This window comes from Coregonus lavaretus (genome assembly GCF_964263955.1).
Source record: "Coregonus lavaretus genome assembly, contig: HAP1_SCAFFOLD_1262, whole genome shotgun sequence".
Lineage (NCBI taxonomy): Eukaryota > Metazoa > Chordata > Actinopteri > Salmoniformes > Salmonidae > Coregonus > Coregonus lavaretus.
Window position 1 is genome coordinate 60,504 of NW_028166557.1, and position 20,396 is coordinate 80,899.

At 46.4% G+C, this 20,396-nt stretch overlaps 1 protein-coding gene across 1 annotated transcript in view; it reads left to right on the forward strand.

Annotated features, from left to right (window-relative positions):
• Nucleotides 1-20,396, forward strand: part of LOC311114553 (RNA-binding motif, single-stranded-interacting protein 3-like) — a gene marked incomplete at its 3' end in the record, with an annotated part of 106,006 nt that overhangs the window by 60,058 nt on the left and 25,552 nt on the right. The window contains exons 2-3 of the mRNA XM_084189795.1: nucleotides 3,647-3,804; nucleotides 18,651-18,709. Of these exons, the coding sequence (XP_084045921.1) occupies nucleotides 3,647-3,804; nucleotides 18,651-18,709 (217 nt within the window). The remainder of the gene's footprint in view (nucleotides 1-3,646; nucleotides 3,805-18,650; nucleotides 18,710-20,396) is intronic.

Here is a 20,396-nt window from a genome sequence, read left to right on the forward strand (position 1 = left end):
TATAGATTTTCTATTGTGTTATTGACTGTACGTTTTGTTTATTCCATATGTAACTCTGTGTTGTTGTTGTTGTTTTTATCACACTGCTTTGCTTTATCTTGACCAGGTCGCAGTTGTAAATGAGAACTTGTTCTCAACTGGCTTACCTGGTTAAATAAAGGTGAAATAAATAAATAAATAAATAAAAGTAGGCTTGAGGGGGCTGGCGCTCTGATATTGACACCATGGCTGCAGTGTGGTTGGTCCTCGGCCAGTTCTCAGCCGGCTCGGTGACTGCTGCTGTGGATCCCTGTAGGCTACAGCTCTGGGCCTTTTATCCACTCACAGGCAGGCAGAGAGGGCAAACACAGGCCCCATACCAACTACTGTAGCCTACTCTCCCCCTTTCTATGGACCTCATATCTGCTAAGTGTTCATACCAGAAACATACTGGTGTGGATATGATATCGCCTATGCAGGCTCTGTATAGTGCCGGGTGGATGTCCATATTCACCTCTTTGCGTGAGTTTGCTTTGTTTGGATTACAGAATAAGCAGGAGGACGGTCCAGTATAAGATGAGTGTTTTCTTGCTATTTATTTTTGTATAAATTTTTTTTTACTTTAGCCTAATGATAAAAAAAAAAATCAAGCCTTGGTTGGAATAGCTTTTGCTTGGACTGGCAATCTGCAGTGGATTGGATTCCACACTCACACATGCACGCACACACACACACACTCACACGTACTAACACACACACACACGTACTAACACACACACACACGTACTAACATACACACACACGTACTAACACATACACGCTTACACAAACACTCCCCTGACAGCTTTTCCCTTGCTCCAGTCAGAAGAATTGTGTGCGCTGTCGCCGTGTGTATATACACTGTACAGCCCGCCGCAGCCCTATATACGATACGATATATTTATCATCCTCGGTTCATACACTCATAAACATTCTCCAGTGTGTCACGGTGGCGGCAGAGCCCCTGCTAGCTCAGTAAATTGGCCCTGTGTAAACCATTCTGCCCATCTGAAATACAGCTACGGCATATTTAAATCCCTGACATGCCTCTGTAGCGACGGGGGGTGGAGAGGAAACGGGAGGTTTGTCTCATTTACCACCTGGAGGTTTTGAAGTGTCATAACCATCTCCTCTTACTGAAGGCAGCCAGCAAGGCATCAGAGATCCTCTTTGTCAAGTGCTGTATTCAATTCCCATCAGCCAGACATGTGAGGGAGATGTTTCTATATTTCTGGGGGGCTGTTTTTTTTTTTTGCACGTCTCACAGACTGACAGGGAGAGCAGGCTAAGGGTAAATATCAGTGACGGACCATCCGGAAGAGGAACAAATATGTTTATTAACCTCGAGAGGAGAAGAGAGAGAAAGAGAGAGAAAGAGTGAGAGGAAAGGGATACACAGACTGTCAACCACACATGCTGGTCGGTGTTCACTCACATACTCAGACTTGCATGCAGCACACACGCGCACACACACACACACACACACACACACACACACTCGACCCTTCACTTGATCGTATCACACACACACACACACACACATACACAAACTCTCACACACATTCCCACACACACACTCATACACAAAGCCTCACACACACTCTTACACAGCTCCTCGGGGACCTCTAGCACCTTCTCATTTCTCCTCCCTGGGCTTCTGAGAGCCTTTTCTTTTCCCTTGGATAACCTCCCTCTTTCCCAGCACTGTAAGTAATGAGCCGGGGTTGACCCGCCATGCCTCATTGTGTAAGATTTCAGTTTCTGACCTTAAAAATGAAAGCAAATCGATAGGGCGGGACACGTGAATTCCAAAACCCAGGATGCAAGCCAAGTCTGGAGTGGAGGGAGGAATGCGGCACTGCACAATATACTGGCCAGTATAGACTCTTTCACCTCACCTTCAATAGGGACCAATACTGTATCGCCAGTGTGCTGCAGTGAATTTGCACGTAAATTGTGTGTCACCCAGTGCGTTTAGTGTGGGTAATCTAAAGTACAGCAGAGGGGATGGGGGGAGAGAGCTCAGAGCTTAGTCAAGGCTCGGATTTTAATATTCATTTGGTGTGCGTAAAAATGTACTGGGGGCACTTTATTTTAAATGTTATAACACACAAAGTATGTGTAGGATAATTTGACCTTGCTTTGAGGAGGAGTGATAGTTTATATGCAGTTTATAAGCACTTACATTAGCTAATATGGTGTAATTCAAGACAATGAAATGACAGGTCAAAGTATGAAAGTATCCCAGCAAGAGAGTGATATATGGTTAAGGAGAAAAGTGTCTTGACCACCGGATGTTTTTATGCAAACTGACTCTAAATAACCCCTACTAAAATCACCAGTCCAGTCAATGTCCAGTCTCCTTCCTAAATGGACTGTGTACTACCACCAGGTCTCTCTCTCTCTCTCTCTCTCTCTCTCTCCATACAATATGCTGTAGCTCGACAGCGATTAAGCACATTGTGTGTACTCACTACTCGAGTGAGAGAGTGGCTGGCCGTCAGTTCCAGTTAGCCCAGCATGATAATTGGCCTCCCATTGATAGACGTAGGCTCCCTTCACGCTCCAGGGGCCTCGGCTCATTGTCGGAAGAGGCGACACACTGCCCGAGAACACTCAAAATTGCGCATCAAATCAGCCATACTTCACGGGCCGGGGAGTGTGTGTGTGAGTGCGTGTTATCTTGGGGTAGGAGGTCTTCCATATCCCAGTGTGCAGTGTCTCTCCAGGGATGCTAGGGGGTTAACGTGGTTAACTAGAGCTGCTGGTGGCATTTAAGCTATACTCTCTCACTCACGCTTTAACAGGGCGCAGCATCCAGGGAGCCCTGACTCTCACACCATAAATCCACAGTGGGAGGGACACGAGGGGGGAGGGAAAGAGGGAAAAACAAAGTGAGGGGTGAAGAGAGAAGGGAGAGACAGAGGAAAGGGATGTAGTGTATACTAGATGGGGAGAAAGAAGGAATATATCATGGAAAGGGAGCGATGCACTGTAGCGATGAGGTTTGTTGACACACAGGGAAAGGGAATTGTTGAACGGTTCAGATGCTGAAAGTCTCATTAAAACCATCTCACCTGTAGAGGTGCAAATTGTTTTGAGAATGCCTCTGGACTCGGTAGTATGAAGTCGGGGAGGAAAATGTCACTCCAACATCTCTCAACACATCATTTTGAGATGACGCTTCTATAACAGTTAACCACCAGAAAGGCCATTCTTATGATTTACATTTTAGTAATTTTGCAGACACTCTTATCCAGAGTGAGTACATACATTTATTTATTTTTATTTTTCATGATACCAACTCACTCATGACACAGTGATGTTTGCAAACCAGATCAGTACTGTCCTGTATGCCGTAGAGGTTTAGGAGCAAATGAAGTCCGGAATGATATACACCACCACTTCATTTCCTGTCTGTTGGGTTCCATCAAAGATGTGTGAGTTACTCACATTACATATAAAAATATATATTTAGCCCTAACCCTTCCTTTCTTCTCTCTTCCTGCATCTATGCTCCCCCCCCCCCCCCCCCCCCACTCCATGTGAAAGATACCTACATATCGCAACTGACACATACATACTGTATGTGTTTTACATACTCAAATATACTTCTCTATTCCTGCAGCAGCCCTATGCTCCACCCCTCCACCCCATGGCTCCACCCAGCCCCAGCCACAACAGCTGCAGTCACGGCGGATCCGAGCAGCTGAGTAAAACTAACCTGTACATTCGAGGCCTGCCCCCGGGGACCACGGACCAGGATCTCATCAAGCTCTGCCAACCGTGAGTGTGGCACACACACACACAGTATATAAACACACATGCACACCTGCTGACACACACACACACACACACCCTTATTAAAACTCCACAAACTGTGAATGTATAAAAGAAACAGACACGGTTAATCATAAAAGCTCTGCCAAGTGTGTGTGTGATACAAAAACACACATGAGTATGAATGTACACACACACACACACACACACACCCCTACACAAAGCTCAATAAAGCCCTAATAAAATGTAGATTGGACTGCCTCCCCCAGGAACCACGGACCAGGACCTCATCAAGCTGCAACCCACAGACACACAGACACAAACACACTCACACACTCACACACACAGCCCCTCACACACACACACTAACAGCTTTGTTCAGCTCCAATAAATTCCTCATTAATAAAGACTGCAAATTGTGAAATACAGGCTAAAAGCGAAGTCTGCCAGTTGCGTAACCTTTTCTTGCCCATCTTTCCAGAAATATCCCAGTCAAATGCTACCAATTATTTTATGATCTTTTGGAATTGGAACGCTCTGTCCAGTATTTGGTAATGCTCCTACTATGTCAGAAGTCCCGCATGTCTTGATATTGACCCATCAAAATTCAAAGAGCAAACACGATAAGACAATGGAGGCACTCAGCGTTTTGACATTGCATATCTCTTAGCCACATAGTCAGTCCCCTTTTGTACAATCTTACTGTAGACAGTTTCAATAAAATGTTCAATTCAATATGATCTTGAATTTGAGGCAGAATGTTTTTCAGAAGGGCATTGTCGGAACTTAAGTAAAGTACCTGGCCATGAGGCATGTTTGTGGGTTTCAATTCAAATATCATTCTGCGGTTTCTAGCTATTGTACGTCAAAACATTACTATTGGCGGTTATTGGAACATTGGACATACACCATTACTGCCTCACTGTCCTCTAGTGGATGCTTCACTTCACTTTCTCCCACACACTCTTCCCTCAGCATTTCTCTCCCCTGACTTTTTGCCAGTCGCCTTGGTCCGCATTGTCTAAGTGCCCCCAAGGTTGCCCGAGGTCTGCTGTGCCAATGAAAATCCAATGCCAATGAAACTTTAATTAGCCAGCCACTGTTTCAGGCACAGGCGGGTAGGAACATTTTCACAAAGGTCATCTGGCGCTGCAGTCTGTGACACCCGGGTCCCCCTCTGGTGTTTTGTTCCTTCTCCGGTCTGCTGAACCCACACCTCCTCCACCCATGTCCCACTCCCACCCCAACCCGCTCCACCTCACCACAATGGCATCCTCCCTTGGCCCATCACCTTGTACCCCAAGTTCATGTTAAACTGAAACCTCAGAAATGAGCCTCTGCAGTTTTCAGAAAATGAGGAGTCCTATTTTTTTTTTTTAAGCACCTCTCAGCCGCCCAAGTTATTTTCCCTCATCAGTATCTCACTCTGCATGTGTGTGTAGCAGAGATTAGTCTTGAAAACCCGACCCTAGGCAATAGTGACTAGAATCTGGTTTCAATGACGGACTCTTTTGGCAACTTCAATAAGGAAGAAAATTAATCTGGGATGATTCCTCTTCAGACAGACAACTCTCTCAACAAATCATGATGCCAGAACGTTGCGATTCGAAACCAAAGTTTGCAGTTGATGCTAACTAGACACTTGCGAAATGCAGAAATAAAAATGTTGTTTGATTTGAGTCCTTGTGTTGTGCTAAGCCGTGCCGGTTCCCGAGCCAGGATTTGCGGGGTCACACGCACTATGAAACAGCCCCAGCAGCCTAGACTCCCCGTATCTCTAAAGCAAGCACAGTGCCGCCAACTGACGCATTCTTGAGAGTGTGCCCTATCGTAGCTGCTGATTGGAGGTCGGTACACACTGCCTGAGTGATGTTTGGAAACGCCAAAGCAAGCTACGCTCTCCTCACACTCAACTGCTACAACTTCCTCTACTACTTCAAACATGGCCAAAAGAAAAAAGAGAATCAATAACAACAATGGCCACAGAGGTTCTAATTATATGCACCGAGAGCAGTTGGATTTGGGAGTGTGCTTAATCTGTGTTTTATTCAGTTGGCTGGATCTGTAGCTCTCCAGAACCATTAGCCTGATATATGGGCATGGAAAAGCAGCCAGAGAAGTGGGTTTTGGCTGAACACCCAGAGCGAAAGGCCTGGATGGAACAGCCGTTACCGTGAGAAAAATGCATGGACAAAGCCAGGCAGGTGGGGCACGGGGCCATCAGTGGTTGAGCAGTGCTGGGGATTTCTTGTTTGCAGTCCACCACCCAGGAGAGGTAGAGGGGCTGAGGCCGCGGGTTCTTTCGAGTAAAGAGCACATTTTAGAAGGTACTCTTAGGCCTTAGGGCCCACACCTGGAATAACAGGGGCATTCATTCTCCCTGCCAGTGGCCCAAATCCATAACTCAAAAAGCCAAGATGGAAAGGACCACAGAGCTCTCCTCCCTACCCTCCCTCCCTTCCATCCTCCTCCCTTATGCCTCTTCTGTTCTTCCCTCCCTACCGCCCTTCTGGTTCTCTGCACCCAATTTCAGCCGTGGGCCGGCTACAGCTGGGCCCTCTGTCACGCTGCTTTCCCTAGCGTGGCGCCTGATCAAATGGAGAGAAACCCAAATCAAGAGCTAATCACTGCCAATTGTCCAAATAACCTTTCCCATGTGTGGCGAGGGATGGAGGGAGGAGTGAGAGGGTGGGGAGGGAGGGGTTGGAGCCCCACACAGCAGAGGAAGGAGGAAGGGGTGACCCTGGGACCACCTGTTCCACAGAGCCTCTGCGATCCGAAGCGGCACATTATCCCTAATGACTCTGAGGCCCTCTGTTGACACAAGCCGGCTGGCTATCAGAGCCTCTCCGATCCCACAGGCTCCTTTTCAACAAACTGCCAAAGGGATGAAGTGTGAGAGAAGACACTCCAGTCAGCCCAGCCTCAGCTCTTTCGGCTCCGTCATCGATGCCCTGTCCGCCCGACGCTTTTCGGTCCAGCTCCATCAGAACAGACCGGAGATAGAGGTGCTTAACCTCTGTGGCTGCAAGACAACGGCAGGAATGCCCAGACCGAATCACCCCCCCCCCCCCCACCCACCAAACGTTGTCGACCAGATGCTCTGGATATTCCGGGAACAGAAAGAATCACTCTCTCACTTGATCTTACTCTCGTTCTGTCTCTCATTGCCACTGCGCTACGATACTCGGCTAAAACACAAATTGTCCTGTGCTTTGTGTTGTGAATTTACATGGAAATTACTTGCCTGGTTCAAACTAACTGTATACAAAATGCCTGCATCCTTGATCTGGAGAGCAGTTGCTGTGCAGTGGCTGATATGCCCCCAGGCAATCTCCTACATTATTCATCCCCCCCATTACTGTTTAGTTTATTAGGATCCCCATTACAGTGCCTTCAGAAAGTATTCATACCCCTTGACCTTTTACACATTTTGTTGTGTTACAGCCTGAATTAAAAAGGGATTACATTTAGAAGTTTTTGTCACTGGCCTACACACAATACGCCATAATGTCAAAGTGGAAGTATGTTTTTAGAAATGTTTTACAAATTAATAAAACATCAGTAAGTAATCAATCCCTTTGTTATGACTAGCCTAAATAAGTTTAGTAAAAAGTTGCTTAACAAGTCACATAATAAGTTGCATGGACTCACTCTGTGTGCAATAATAATGTTTAACATGATTTTTGAATGACTACCTCATCTCTGTACCCCACACATACAATTATCTGTAAAGTCCCTCAGTCGAGCAGTGAATTTGGTAACACTTTACTTGACATCCAGCGTCATAACACATTATAGCATGATCATAACCATGTCATAACAGCTGACATAACTTGTCATAACACTGTCATGACCCATATATTTACAACTGTTGTGACATATATTGTGTTATTTTATGGCTAGTTATTTACATTTCAGTCATTTAGCAGACGCTCTTATCCAGAGCGACTTACAGTTAGTGAATGCATACTTTTTATTTATTTTATTTTTTTAACCCACATCCCTGCCGGCCAAACCCTCCCCTACCTTGGACGACGCTGGATCAATTGTGCGCCGCCCATGGGTCTTCCGGTTGCGGCCGGCTGCGACAGAGCCTGGACTCGAACCAGGATCTCTAGTGGCACAGCCTTAGACCACTGCGCCACTCGGGAGTTATGACACCTACATAAGAGTGCCAAAACCCACTTTTATTAAAATGTGTTTTTTCCCTGCCTTTCATTTGAAAGATTGTTTCTTAAGTCCTTTGTTGTTATTGTAATGAATTCTTTACAGACATGTTTTATTAATTTTTTTGCATATCCTGATCATCCTGTGTCACTTTAATACACTTTATGACACTGTCAAGAAGCAGTATGACCATCATAATCATATAAGCCAGATAGGCCTATCAGGTACATCCCCTAATACCAAAGAAAATATCAGCATGTAACCGCCTAAACAAACTGCACTATCAATTTAGGAGTCTACAATCTCAACATGTTCAACCTGCAGATCGATGTGCCTCCCAGAGTGGAGTCTAACATTCGCAACGGCAGATAGACTTTTGAGGAGATGGGAAATGTTGCCCATGCTACGTCAATGGGCCGCACGGTGCATTCTGGGTGATTCTGGGACAAGAAGCGTTCTCCTTCCATCGGGCGCTAGCTCAAAAACCCAGCATTAGCACAAATTTCGTCAACAAGAAGTACAACATTACAAATATTTTCCTAGATGTGAGATAATGATCTTGCTATCTGTAATATCGTATGGCTTTGGAATCGTGACATTACGTAATTTCGAGGAAAATAGGCACATTTCACAATCCCTTTGAGCATGGTGAAGTTATTAAATTACACTTTGGATGGTGTATCAAAACACCCAGTCACTACAAAACTACAAGCGTCCTTCCTAACTCAGTTGCTGGTTTTGAGAAGGGATTGCGTGATGATTAGCTTAGCAACCACGTAACGCAGCATGACAACGTGAACGCGATTGGTCGACAGTCTGCTGGGTGGGACGTTATACGTTCCTTCATTCATTGGATTCCTATCTCCTTTCTATAATATCTCTGGCAACGGCACCATGCACCCTGGACTAAAGAGGCAGACAAATAGGGAAAATGTGCTATACCCTCCGTTACATTACACATTTCTCGAGCTAGGAATATCAAAAAAATATGATCAATGGCTCATTCGAGAGATACTGGCCGATGTTTTCGCGATCAAAAAGTCATAGTCCTATTAACTTCCAGTGTAGTGAGAGCGACTTTATCATAGTGCTACGTCATACCAGACGGATCTCTGCCTGCTTGAATGCCAATAACTCAGATACACATGAAACATGAAATGACCCAGGGAATCGATAGAAAATCACTCAGATGCACAAAAACAATTTAACATTCAAAATGGGTGAACCTTTCCTTTAATATGGTTCATTAAAAAAAATAAAAAAATAGTAGGCTAATGGAATGTTTTGCCTTGTGTGGTAGGTTTTGTGGATTTTGACAGTCTTATGTAGCTGTCATAACCAGCCATAAAATACAATAATATGTCACAACAGGTCTAAATAAATGTGCTATGATCATATTATGACAGGTTATGATGAGTTATGTCAGCTGTTATGACATATTATGACATGGTTATGACCGTGTCATAACGTGTTATGATGCTAGGTGTCAAGTAAAGTGTTACCGTGAATTTCAAACACAAAGAACAGGGAGGTTTTCCAATGCCTCGCAAAGAAGGGCACCTATTTGTAGATGGGGGAAAAAAAGCAGACATTGAAAATCCCTTTGAGCATGGTGAAGTTATTAAATTACACTTTGGATGGTGTATCAATACACCCAGTCACTACAAAACTACATGCGTCCTTCCTAACTCAGTTGCCGTAGAGGAAGGAAACCACTCAGGGATTTCACCATGAGGCCAAAGGCGACTTTAAAACTTTTAAACTGAGGATGGATAAACAACATTGTAGTTACTCCACAATACTAACCTAATTGACAGAGTGAAAAGAAGGAAGCCTTTACAGAATAAGAACGGACAAAATCCTAGAGGAAAACCTGGTTCAGTCTTCTTTCCACCAGACACTGGGAGATTAATTTACCTTTCAGCAGGACAATAACCTAAAACACAAGGCCAAATCTATACTGGAGTTGCTTACCAAGAAGACAGTGAATGTTCCTGAGTGGCCGAGTTACAGTTTTAACTTAAATCTTCTTGAAAATCTATGGCAAGACCCGAAAATGGTTGTCTAGCAATGATCAACAGCCAATTTGACATAGCTTGAAGAATTTTGAAAAGATTAATGGGCAAATATTGTACAATCCAGGTGTGGTAAGCTCTTAACGACTTGTCCAGAAAGACTCACAGCTGTAATCGCTGCCAAAGGTGCATCTACAAAGTATGTGTGAATACTTATGTAAATTACATATTTTTTAATTTTATTTAAAATAAATTAGCAGAAATTTGCTAAAACATGTTTTCACTTTGCCATTATGGAGTATTGTGTGTAGATGGGTTATTGAAAAAAAAATATTTTTATCCATTTTGAATTAAGGCTGTAACACAACACAATGTGGAATAATGGCACGGGGGGCACGGGCACAGGCTCCTGCATAAGTAAAATCAGTATTATGCCTCTACTGCCATTCATTCCAATTATACTGGTTTGGATTTCTCCCTGACCAATATGGCTGCCAATTTCACCCCATTCTGGAACATCAACGGTTTATGACATAGCCACTTTAATACGATCTCTATTTTCGCTCAGCTTCATGGCAAAATAGAAAGGCCTTTATCAGCTTGACGTTGAAACGTTAGTCACCTGTACGCATCCTGTACAATGGATTAAAGTGAGCAAAAATAAATAAATCTCTGCCTTTTTTTTTTTGTTGAGTGCTCCAACTCCTTTTTACCTTGAATTAGTCCATTTGGAAGTTTTTCTTGGTAAGCCATTCTCATGCCATTCTCATTGTTGTTGATCACCCCTCCTTTCCTTTGTTTGCTGAAGTGCGAAGGCCCACCTGAACTCTATGTAAAAAATCTGTCAATGTGCCCTTGAGCAAGGCACTTAACCCTAAGTCGCTCTGGATAACAATATCTGCTTAATGACTAAAACGTAAATGTAAAATGAAAGCGCCCCTCCATCCATTACAGTTGCAGCAGCCAGCAGCCTAAAGACTGATTGACGTGAGGACAGGAAGCAGAGCCCTCAGGACTCTACAATTTCCCTCCCTCCCAGGTGCTTTGACGCACCCTCCCTCCCTCTCTCTCTCTCCATCCCTTCCCCTGTTTTCTCTCTTACTCTTTCTCTTTCATCTGGAGTAGTGTGGAGAAAGCAGCACAGATGAGATGTGTTCATTTGTGCGTGTCAGACAGAAATGCATGGCATGTCGGCTTGACAGGTTGTAGACGGCCGTGGACAAACATTCTGCTACGCTGAAGCCTGAAAGAGAACTGTGGGACTAGCTATACTAGTAGAAAATACTGTACACTGTGCCTATTACTTCTTCTATTAAAGATACAAGTACACACACACACATACAAGTACACACACACAAACACATACAAGCACACACACACACACACACACACACACACACACACACACACACACACACACACACACACATATACAAGTACACACACAAACACACTGCAATGTTTCTCTCCCACTCACTCCATTAAAAGCACTCCATATCTATAGTGGAGCCACTGTGGTCGTTCACTCTTTCTTGTTTTCTCTTTCTCTCACTCTTTCGCTCTCATTCTCTCGCTCTCATTCTCTCTCTCTCTCTCTCCCCTCTCTCTCCCTCCCTCCCTCTCTCTGGTCAATGTGGGTGGAGATCTCTGCAGGGAGCTACAATCTGATGATCGGCCAGCATCTTTCACCAGCACTACCTGTCAGAAATGCATTATCCCATGTTTGTATGTCTTTGTGTCTCTGTGTGTGTGTGTGTGTGTGTGTGTGTGTGTGTGTGTGTGTGCATGCGTGCTCAGAGTGAGTTTTTGCTTGTGTGTGTGTTTGTGTGTCCATGTGTTCAGCTTGTGTGTGTATGTGTGTGTTATTTTTGTCCTGATACAGATCCTGGGTTGACAATGACATCAGCACTAAATCATTCTCAGGTCAGCTGCAGGCACTAACTCAACATGGCCAACACTGCTATTGGAGGCTAGTCAGGCTAGCCTCAGTCAAAGCCTCTTAAATGTGACTACAAAGAGCCGGATCCCAGATGAGTGTAAACTGACCAAATGCAACCCAATCTTGGGTGTGATCAAGTTTTGGCCAGCCCTGGGCCAGTCTTGAAGCCAGAAAAGTATTGGCCTAATCCACCGGGTCACAATTTGTCAAGAGCCGTAGTTGCCAGAAGCGCAATCTTCATAATTAATTTCCAATGCAGAAATGTCAAGATGACATTTTGAAATATAACTGTTGTCTTCCACAGTGGGAATACGTCCCACAGTGAGTAGGACAGGAGGGGGAGGAGGGCCAAAGAGCTTAGTCCTACAGATCACAGAAAACCGTTGTATCACCTAATAGAAGCAGGGAGAGAAAAGCTTAACCGACAACTGTAACATCTTGTACAATGGTAGTGCAGTGGCCATGCTGTGGGATATCTTCAAAGGGCAGGTCCCTCTACAGTACACAAGTACAGCTCAGGAGAGTGGAGCGTGATTGATTTTGATTCAGTGCTACTTGAGTGAGCAGCGGCTCTCCCCCCTGCCAGGTGTCCATCAGGATAGAGCAGGCTAGTTCAGCAGTGCACAGCACCTGCCTGTCTGTCTCTGCAGTACACTGGGAGACTGGGGCTGCGTCCCAAATGGAACCCTATTCCCTTTATAGAGCCCTGGGCTCTGGTCAAAAGTAGTGCACTATATAGGGAAATGTAGTGCCATTTGGAACACACCTTGGGCCTCCTCGCATGCCCTAACTCTCTGTCCTGTAGTCACAGAGGAAGCTCCTATGCTTCCAGGTGTACTGGTCCTAGTCCTTAATGCTCCACTGCAAAAATAGCTGTGATTTGACCCCTGTCTGCCAGGCTCACCTTTAGAGCGCTGAGAGGGGTCGGCTGAGCTTGAGGGTAAACCGGAACGTGGCACTAACTCAGGGGCCCGGTATCTCCCTAGTGGATGTGGTTATACCAAATAGTAAGTGGAACAGAGGTATGGAAACACAGACATGGAGCAGAAACTGCCTGGAGCTGTTTCCCACCTACCTGTCATGCCACTTCACACGTCTACCACAGCAAACAGACACACAGACAGCGAGGGCCTTTGGAGAGCCAGAGGGGGGACAACACCACGCTTGGGTGGTCTGCCAGTCCCCCTCACAACACAATGTGGAATATGGGCACGGGGGGGGCATGGGCACGGGCTCCTGCATAAGTAAAATCAGGATTATGCCTCTACTGCCATTCATTCCAATTAGACTGGTTTGGATTTTTCCCTGACCAATATGGCTGCCATTTTCAGCCCATTCTGGAACATCAAGCGTTTATGACATAGCCCCTTTAATATGATCTCTATTTTCTCTCAGCTTCAAATCAAATCAAATTTTATTTGTCACATACATGTGTTTAGCAGATGTTATAGCGGGTGTAGCGAAATGCTTGCGCTTCTAGCTCCGACAGTGCAGTAATATCTAACAAGTAATATCTAACAATTTCACAACATATACCCAACACTAGTAAGGAATGGAATTTAAGAATATATACATATATGGATAAGCAATGACAGACCGGCATTGACTAAGATACAGTAGAATATTATAGAATAGAATACAGTATATACATATGAGATGAGTAGTGCAAGATATGTAAACATTATTAAAGTGACTAGTGTTCCATTTCTTAAAGTGGCCAGTGATTTCAATAGGCAGCAGCAGCCTCTAATGTGCTAGTGATGGCTATTTAACAGTCTGATGGCCTTGAGATAGAAGCTGTTTTTCATTCTCTCGGTCCCAGATTTGATGCACCTATACTGACCTCGCCTTCTGGATGATAGTGGGGTGAACAGGCAGTGGCTCAGGTGGTTGATGTCCTTGATTATCTTTTTGGCCTTCCTGTGACATCGGGTGCTGTATGTGTCTTGGAGGGCGGGTAGTTTGCCCCCGGTAATGCGTTCGGCAGACCGCACCACCCTCTGGAGAGCCCTGCGGTTGTGGGCGGTGCAGTTGCCGTACCAGGCGGTGATACAGCCTCCTGAGGTTGAAGAGGCTCTGTTGCGCCTTCTTCACCACACTATCTGTGTGTGTGGACCATTTCAGTTTGTCGGTGATGTGTACGCCAAGGAACTTGAAGCTTTCTACCTTCTCCACTGCGGTCCCGTCAATGTGGATAGGGGGTTGCACCCTCTGCTGTTTCCTGAAGTCCACGATCATCTCCTTTGTTTTGTTGATGTTGAGTGAGAGGTTATTTTCCTGGCACCACACTCCCAGAGCCCTCACCTCCTCCCTGTAGGCGGTCTCGTCATTGTTGGTAATCAAGCCTACTACTGTTGTGTCATCTGCAAACTTGATGATTGAGTTGGAGGCGTGCTTGGCCACGCAGTCATGGGTGAACAGGGAGTACAGGAGGGGGCTGAGCACGCACCCTTGTGGGGCCCCAGTGTTGAGGATCAGTGAAGTGGAGATGTTGTTTCCTACCTTCACCACCTGGGGGCGGCCCGTCAGGAAGTCCAGGACCCAGTTGCACAGGGCGGGGTTCAGACCCAGGGCCTCAAGCTTAATGATGAGCTTGGAGGGTACTATGGTTTTGAATGCTGAGCTATAGTCAATGAAAAGCATTCTTACATAGGTATTCCTCTTGTCCAGATGGGATAGGGCAGTGTGCAGTGTGATGGCGATTGCATCGTCTGTGGATCTATTGGGGCGGTAAGCAAATTGAAGTGGGTCTAGGGTGACAGGGGTGAGTGCTACGGGGCGATAGTCATTTAGTTCAGTTACCGCTGCTTTCTTGGGTACAGGAACAATGGTGGCCATCTTGAAGCATGTGGGAACAGCAGACTGGGAAAAGGAGAGATTGAATATGTCCGTAAACACACCAGCCAGCTGGCCTGCGCATGCTCTGAGGACGTGGCTAGGGATTTTTCATGGCAAAATAGAAAGGCCTTTCTCAGACCTTGCGGGTGGGTCCCGCAAAACTGTGGTACGCTACTAGAGAGAGAGAGAGACTGGGGGAGGACTGACTAGGGCCAGTAAAGACAGTCATAATGGAGACTGAGAGTGATTGAAATAGGATTAGTGGAGACAGGCTGTAGCAGAGCTATAGCATCACCAGTGTTAAACCTGGGCTTCACAGGGACTGTCTCTGTCACATCAAAGCCTCACCAACCAGTCCTGGAAGAGGAGCTGCCAGCACAGTGTCCACACACACACACACACACACACACACACACACACACACGGCTTGTGTACGGCTTGTATTCCCTGTTTATTTCCAAAATTCTCAATTATGGGCTAGATGCATGATACTACCTTTTCTTTTCTTCCCACCCCTGGTGTCTTTGTGGGGTATTTCTGGATCACAGACAGGATGCATTGATGAACTTTAACATTTAATGAGACGTGCCATGATGAGTTGGCAACCAGAAACGAGTGTATCCTGGTCCCAGTGGACCCAAACAAAGTTATAATGATAACTTTCCCCAACTGCATGCCAATAGGAGGCTTTTTTAACTGGTTCCCAGAACGAACCGACTACACACACACACACACACACACACAAATAAACACACTCTTGCCTACACAACCAGACATGCAAAAAACCCATGCACACGATCAGTGCAACGTTAACTGTATACATTTTACAATTGATGTGTAACTTCATTGAGTTAGTTGTAGAAATGTAAAGCGCTGATATCCTTTCCAATTTATGTTCTGTCGAACCCTATTCACAAGTGTAGAGTTATACGCTCACGCAAAGAGTTCCACACAAATTAATTACCTTGGGTAATTATGCAATATTTTTTAAAAATCAAAGCTTATTTGTCACATGCACAGGATACAGCAGGCGTAAACGATACAGTGAATTGCTTACTTGCAAACTTTATCCTCAACAGTGCAACATCAATTAAATAAAACAATTATGCTTTGAGTATATCAATGCCATCAAACATATGCACCAACCCCATGTTGAATCCAATCTTTTCTATTGCTCTTGGGAGACGCCCTCGAATTCTCTCAAAAAACTGAGCAAGGGAACACAGGGAAGTGAGGGCATAAATACACAGGTGAATCAGATAGACACAGGTGACACCAATAGGAAGATGATTAGTCCCGACTGTGAGTGAGGAGGTGCCTGAGGTTGTCGGAGGATGACACCTAGTGGGTCGCTCACAGTTTTCTCGCGGCCCCAGAATCCACCAGTGCATGCGCCCGACGCGCAGCGCGGGCCCACTGAAACCTGACAGGGAGAAAATTCTGGGAGTCTCTGGAGTTGGGGTTTCGGTTCTGGCTCACTAGCACCCCTCCTGATACTAGCGAGCCCTCCCTTTGGGCATGATTCGCAGTGGTGACCTATCTGGCCGCAGCACAGGCAACGTCCCTGGCGCAGACGCCTCTGCCTCTCCATCATGGACAAGCGCGCCGCACCCAGCTGCATAGCCTCCTCCTGAGGCGTCTCCTCCCAGAAACGGCGGAAAGCCTCCGGGCTGATTGGGGGACGCCGAGGCACAGCTTGCTTCATGCCTCTCTCGTGCGCCCTCTCACAACGCCGATTGTCTACCTGCACCGAGAGGTCGACGAGGCCGTCCAATCTCTCAGGCAGCTCCCTGAAGGAGAGTTTGACCTTCATCCCCTCCGATAGCCCATGAGCGTAAAGGACGACCAGGGTGGCCTCCTCCCATCCTGCCCCTCGAGCCCGGGTCCGGAACTCCACAGAGTAGTCCACCACCGAACGGTCACCCTGCCGACAGGCCGTGAGCCGCCTCCCGGCCTCGTGCCCCGACACCACCCGAGAGGTGTCGAACACCTTGCGTAGCTCCCGGGTGAATAGGTAGGAAAGTTTGGCTCTCACACTCCGCCGTAGCACAGGAAAGGGCCCGACCCGTCAACAGAGTCATAATGTAAGCCACCCGGCCCTGCTCCGTCCGGAAGGAGGAGGGTTGTAGGCTGAATATCAGGGAACACTGGGTGAGGAATTCCCTGCAGCCCTCCGGAGAGGTACGACGGACGTCCAGAGGTGGTAGGCGGGGTTCCCGCAAGATGCCGATGCGGCGGCTTCCACTCCGCCGGCTGCCAGTGCTGGTCGAGTGTCCACCAGGCTCTGCACGGCAATCGTCAGCTGGCGGAGATTCTCGTGATCTGCTGCAGGCTGCGGTCGTGCTGGTTCAGCATGGCTCCCTGCGTTGCCAATGCGCTATGACACTGTGCTGCCTCTGCTGGGTCCATAGTGGCTCAGTTTTCTGTAAGGGTTGGTGTGAGGTGTGACCCAGGTGCGGTGCAGGTTAGACAGTAGGCAATAGGCAGAGATGATGAAACAAGGAACTTTACTGATGGTCCCGAAGCCAGGATACAAAATAACAGACTTTACACGAAAAAACAAAGGCTGAGCAAATAAGACTCAGAAAAACAGGCAGACAGACAAAAATATGAAATACTAACTATGACTGAAATAATAAATAAACAGGGAGAACACTTCTCACGTACCTGTACATACGTCCCGCGATCAGACACTGATTAGTACTGCTTGGCATAGTGAAACTAGCAGAGAAAACTGAGCAAGGGAACACAGGGAAGTGAGGGCACACAGGTGAATCAGATAGACACAGGTGATACCAATAGGAAGATGATTAGTTCCGATTGTGAGTGAGGAGGTCCTTAAGGTTGTCAGAGGATGACACCTAGTGGGTCGCTCCGGAACTGCGACCCCCTCTTGTAACACGTCTGTAGGTCTGCGTCCCTAATGGCACCCTATTCTCTTAATAGTACACTACTTTTGACCCAGGCTCATTGGGAATAGGGTGCCATTTGGGACGCAACCACAGTCAAATTACCCTGCATCTCTATCCCATCAAGACAATAGTCTGATTGGTATCCAGGAGGCTGCGTGTCAGGCTGTAGTTTTCCTCTTTGTGCTCATCAGATCATTACTGCCACCCACCCCACCGCAGCATGCAGTAAATAGAGTCTCCACTGTGCATTGAGAAATTGCACAATTATCCCCTGCTGGTGAAATATGGGCCAGGAAGCTCCACACTTCCCTATGTACTGAGAGAGAAGCTTTATTTCCTACACACACACACACACAAGGGCATGTACAGGCATGCACGCATACACAAGGTAACAAACACACAGGCAGGCACACACACACAGCGCTGCCTGATGCAGTCATCCTCTAGTCCACACACAGTCCGATGAGTTTTTGCCGCAGCGAGTCGTAGTGCAGTTGTTTAATTAATGGGAGAGATGAAGTGGTAGTCGACATTCCCGATGTGTTAACTTCCGCTGTTCATTTCCCAACAGCGGTAATGGTTATCAAAAGAGCATTCGTGGCTCGCTACATTTATTTATTGAATAGGCCAAGTGAAGGTTAGAGAATTGAGAGAGGACAAATAGCCTACTGTAATGGTAATAGCATTACTGAATTCTAAGAATATTCCCGATGTTGTTATGTTCTATAACCATTCCGCCTGTTCATTCTAAAATGTTACTCTGCTTCGCCAAATGTTGTTATGAAGCGTTGATTAATTTTTGACATTAGTGCAACTTTTTCCAACTTTACGACTGGTAGTTATACACATATGGAAAACATGGAGGATGCACCTTAAATTATTGATGTCTATTTGAGTGATGGCATGCCTAGCCTAAGGTCATAAAGCCAGTCTAAAGTGTAATACTAAAATGCTCTGTCATCTCTTTTCTCTTCACAGATATGGAAAAATAGTGTCAACTAAGGCGATCCTGGACAAGAACACCAACCAGTGCAAAGGTACTTCACCAAGGTCACTGTATCCCAAATGGCACCCTATTCCCTATGCAGTGCACATGCTGAGCCTTGTGTTAGCCACGAGAGCCTTGTGTCTGCCACCGTCTGTGGCGTGACGATCACTCTTCAAGGCAGATGTTGTCATAGGAAGCGTTCGGAGCCAAGCCCTGGCATAAACAAAGACCTCAGTCAAGGAAGCGCCTGCATGTTGTAAATCAATGATTTAGCAGGTAGTGCTAGCTGGAGGAAGGATGGAGGTAAACAACTAGGCCTTGTGATGAAGCTCGCTCGCTGGAAGGACGTCAGAGGATAGGCAGTTGTTGTGCAACCCCTCCCTAGCTAACCGGATCTTGGAAAACAGCATTAGCCTGTGCCGTCTGTATACTCACTATGAATATAATGTTGACACAGCAAACCAAACAATGGAGCCGTGATATTAGCGGCTCATTTTCACATTGCTAATTAAGTGTACATATCCAATTAGAAGGCTAACAGGCAAGTATGGTTTAGTTAAACATTCATTACTATCACTCTCGTCTTACGTCTCAAGCTATTCGTAGAGCTATTCCCTGCTCCAGCCGAGCTGGTACAGTACTGTAAATATATTTCAGTAGTTTTCCTTTTGTTCACTCTCCTCTTAAGCCTGTTACACACTCTACGCAAACACAGCGACAGAGTGTTGTATGCGGTCCGTTCCAAATATTCAGCGGCATCTCCGTCGCTCCATTTGCGTGGAGTATGTAGAGTCCTTTATTGGCCAAAGCCAGCCTGAGTCTTGGAGGAGGAGAAAAAAACCTGATTAGTCTGGTACTTGCCCCGAGGTGTCTGGCAGCACTGTTTAAGCGCTATTGAACTTCCATCAATAATTTTAATTGCTTTTTGCAGCTTCCTCACTCAGTAACACGACCCCCTTCAAGGTGAAGCCGCATCCTAGCCGTCCTTACCTGGATGGATCCCACCCGTTGTGTGCCGGGTCAAATGTGGAGGCTGGAAAACCCTCGGATTGGCTTAACTGCCTTTGTGTGGGGCGGCAGGTAGCCTAGTGGTTAAGAGCTTTGGGCCAGTAACCGAAAGGTCCCTGGATCGAATCCCCGAGACAACTAGGTGAAAAATATGCCGATGTTCCCTTGAGCAAGGCACTTAACCCTTATTGCACCTGTAAGTTGCTCTGGATAAGACCGTCTGCTAAAATGTTAGTGTTTTGCTGGTGACTCATGTAGGCAATCAAAAGTCAGCCTGTGCCCCTTGTTAGGAGGACAGATGGACCCATCGGTCGAGGAAAACAGGGAGAGAGGATTGAGGGAGAGTATGGGTACATCAGAGGTGAGAAGTAAATTGCAGGGTGTGATGATGAAATACAGTAGAGCCTCTCTGTGTCCAGGCACTGGCCTGGTGAGTTATGATCTGAAGGGCCAGGCACTCTGCTCTGTGCTCACGGGTGTGGGAGACCAGTTTCCCATACCTCACCCGCCTGGAATGCAGCGCTGCCGAGATGCCAAGAGCTAGTATAAGCATCCTTTTTTACGAGTGGAAATGATGGTCCAGCCCTGAGAGAGAGAGAGAGAGAGGTACAGAGAGAGAGAGAGAGAGAGAGAGAGAGAGAGAGAGAGAGAGAGAGAGAGAGAGAGAGAGAGAGAGAGAGAGAGAGAGAGAGAGAGAGAGAGAGAGAGAGAGAGAGAGAGAGAGAGAG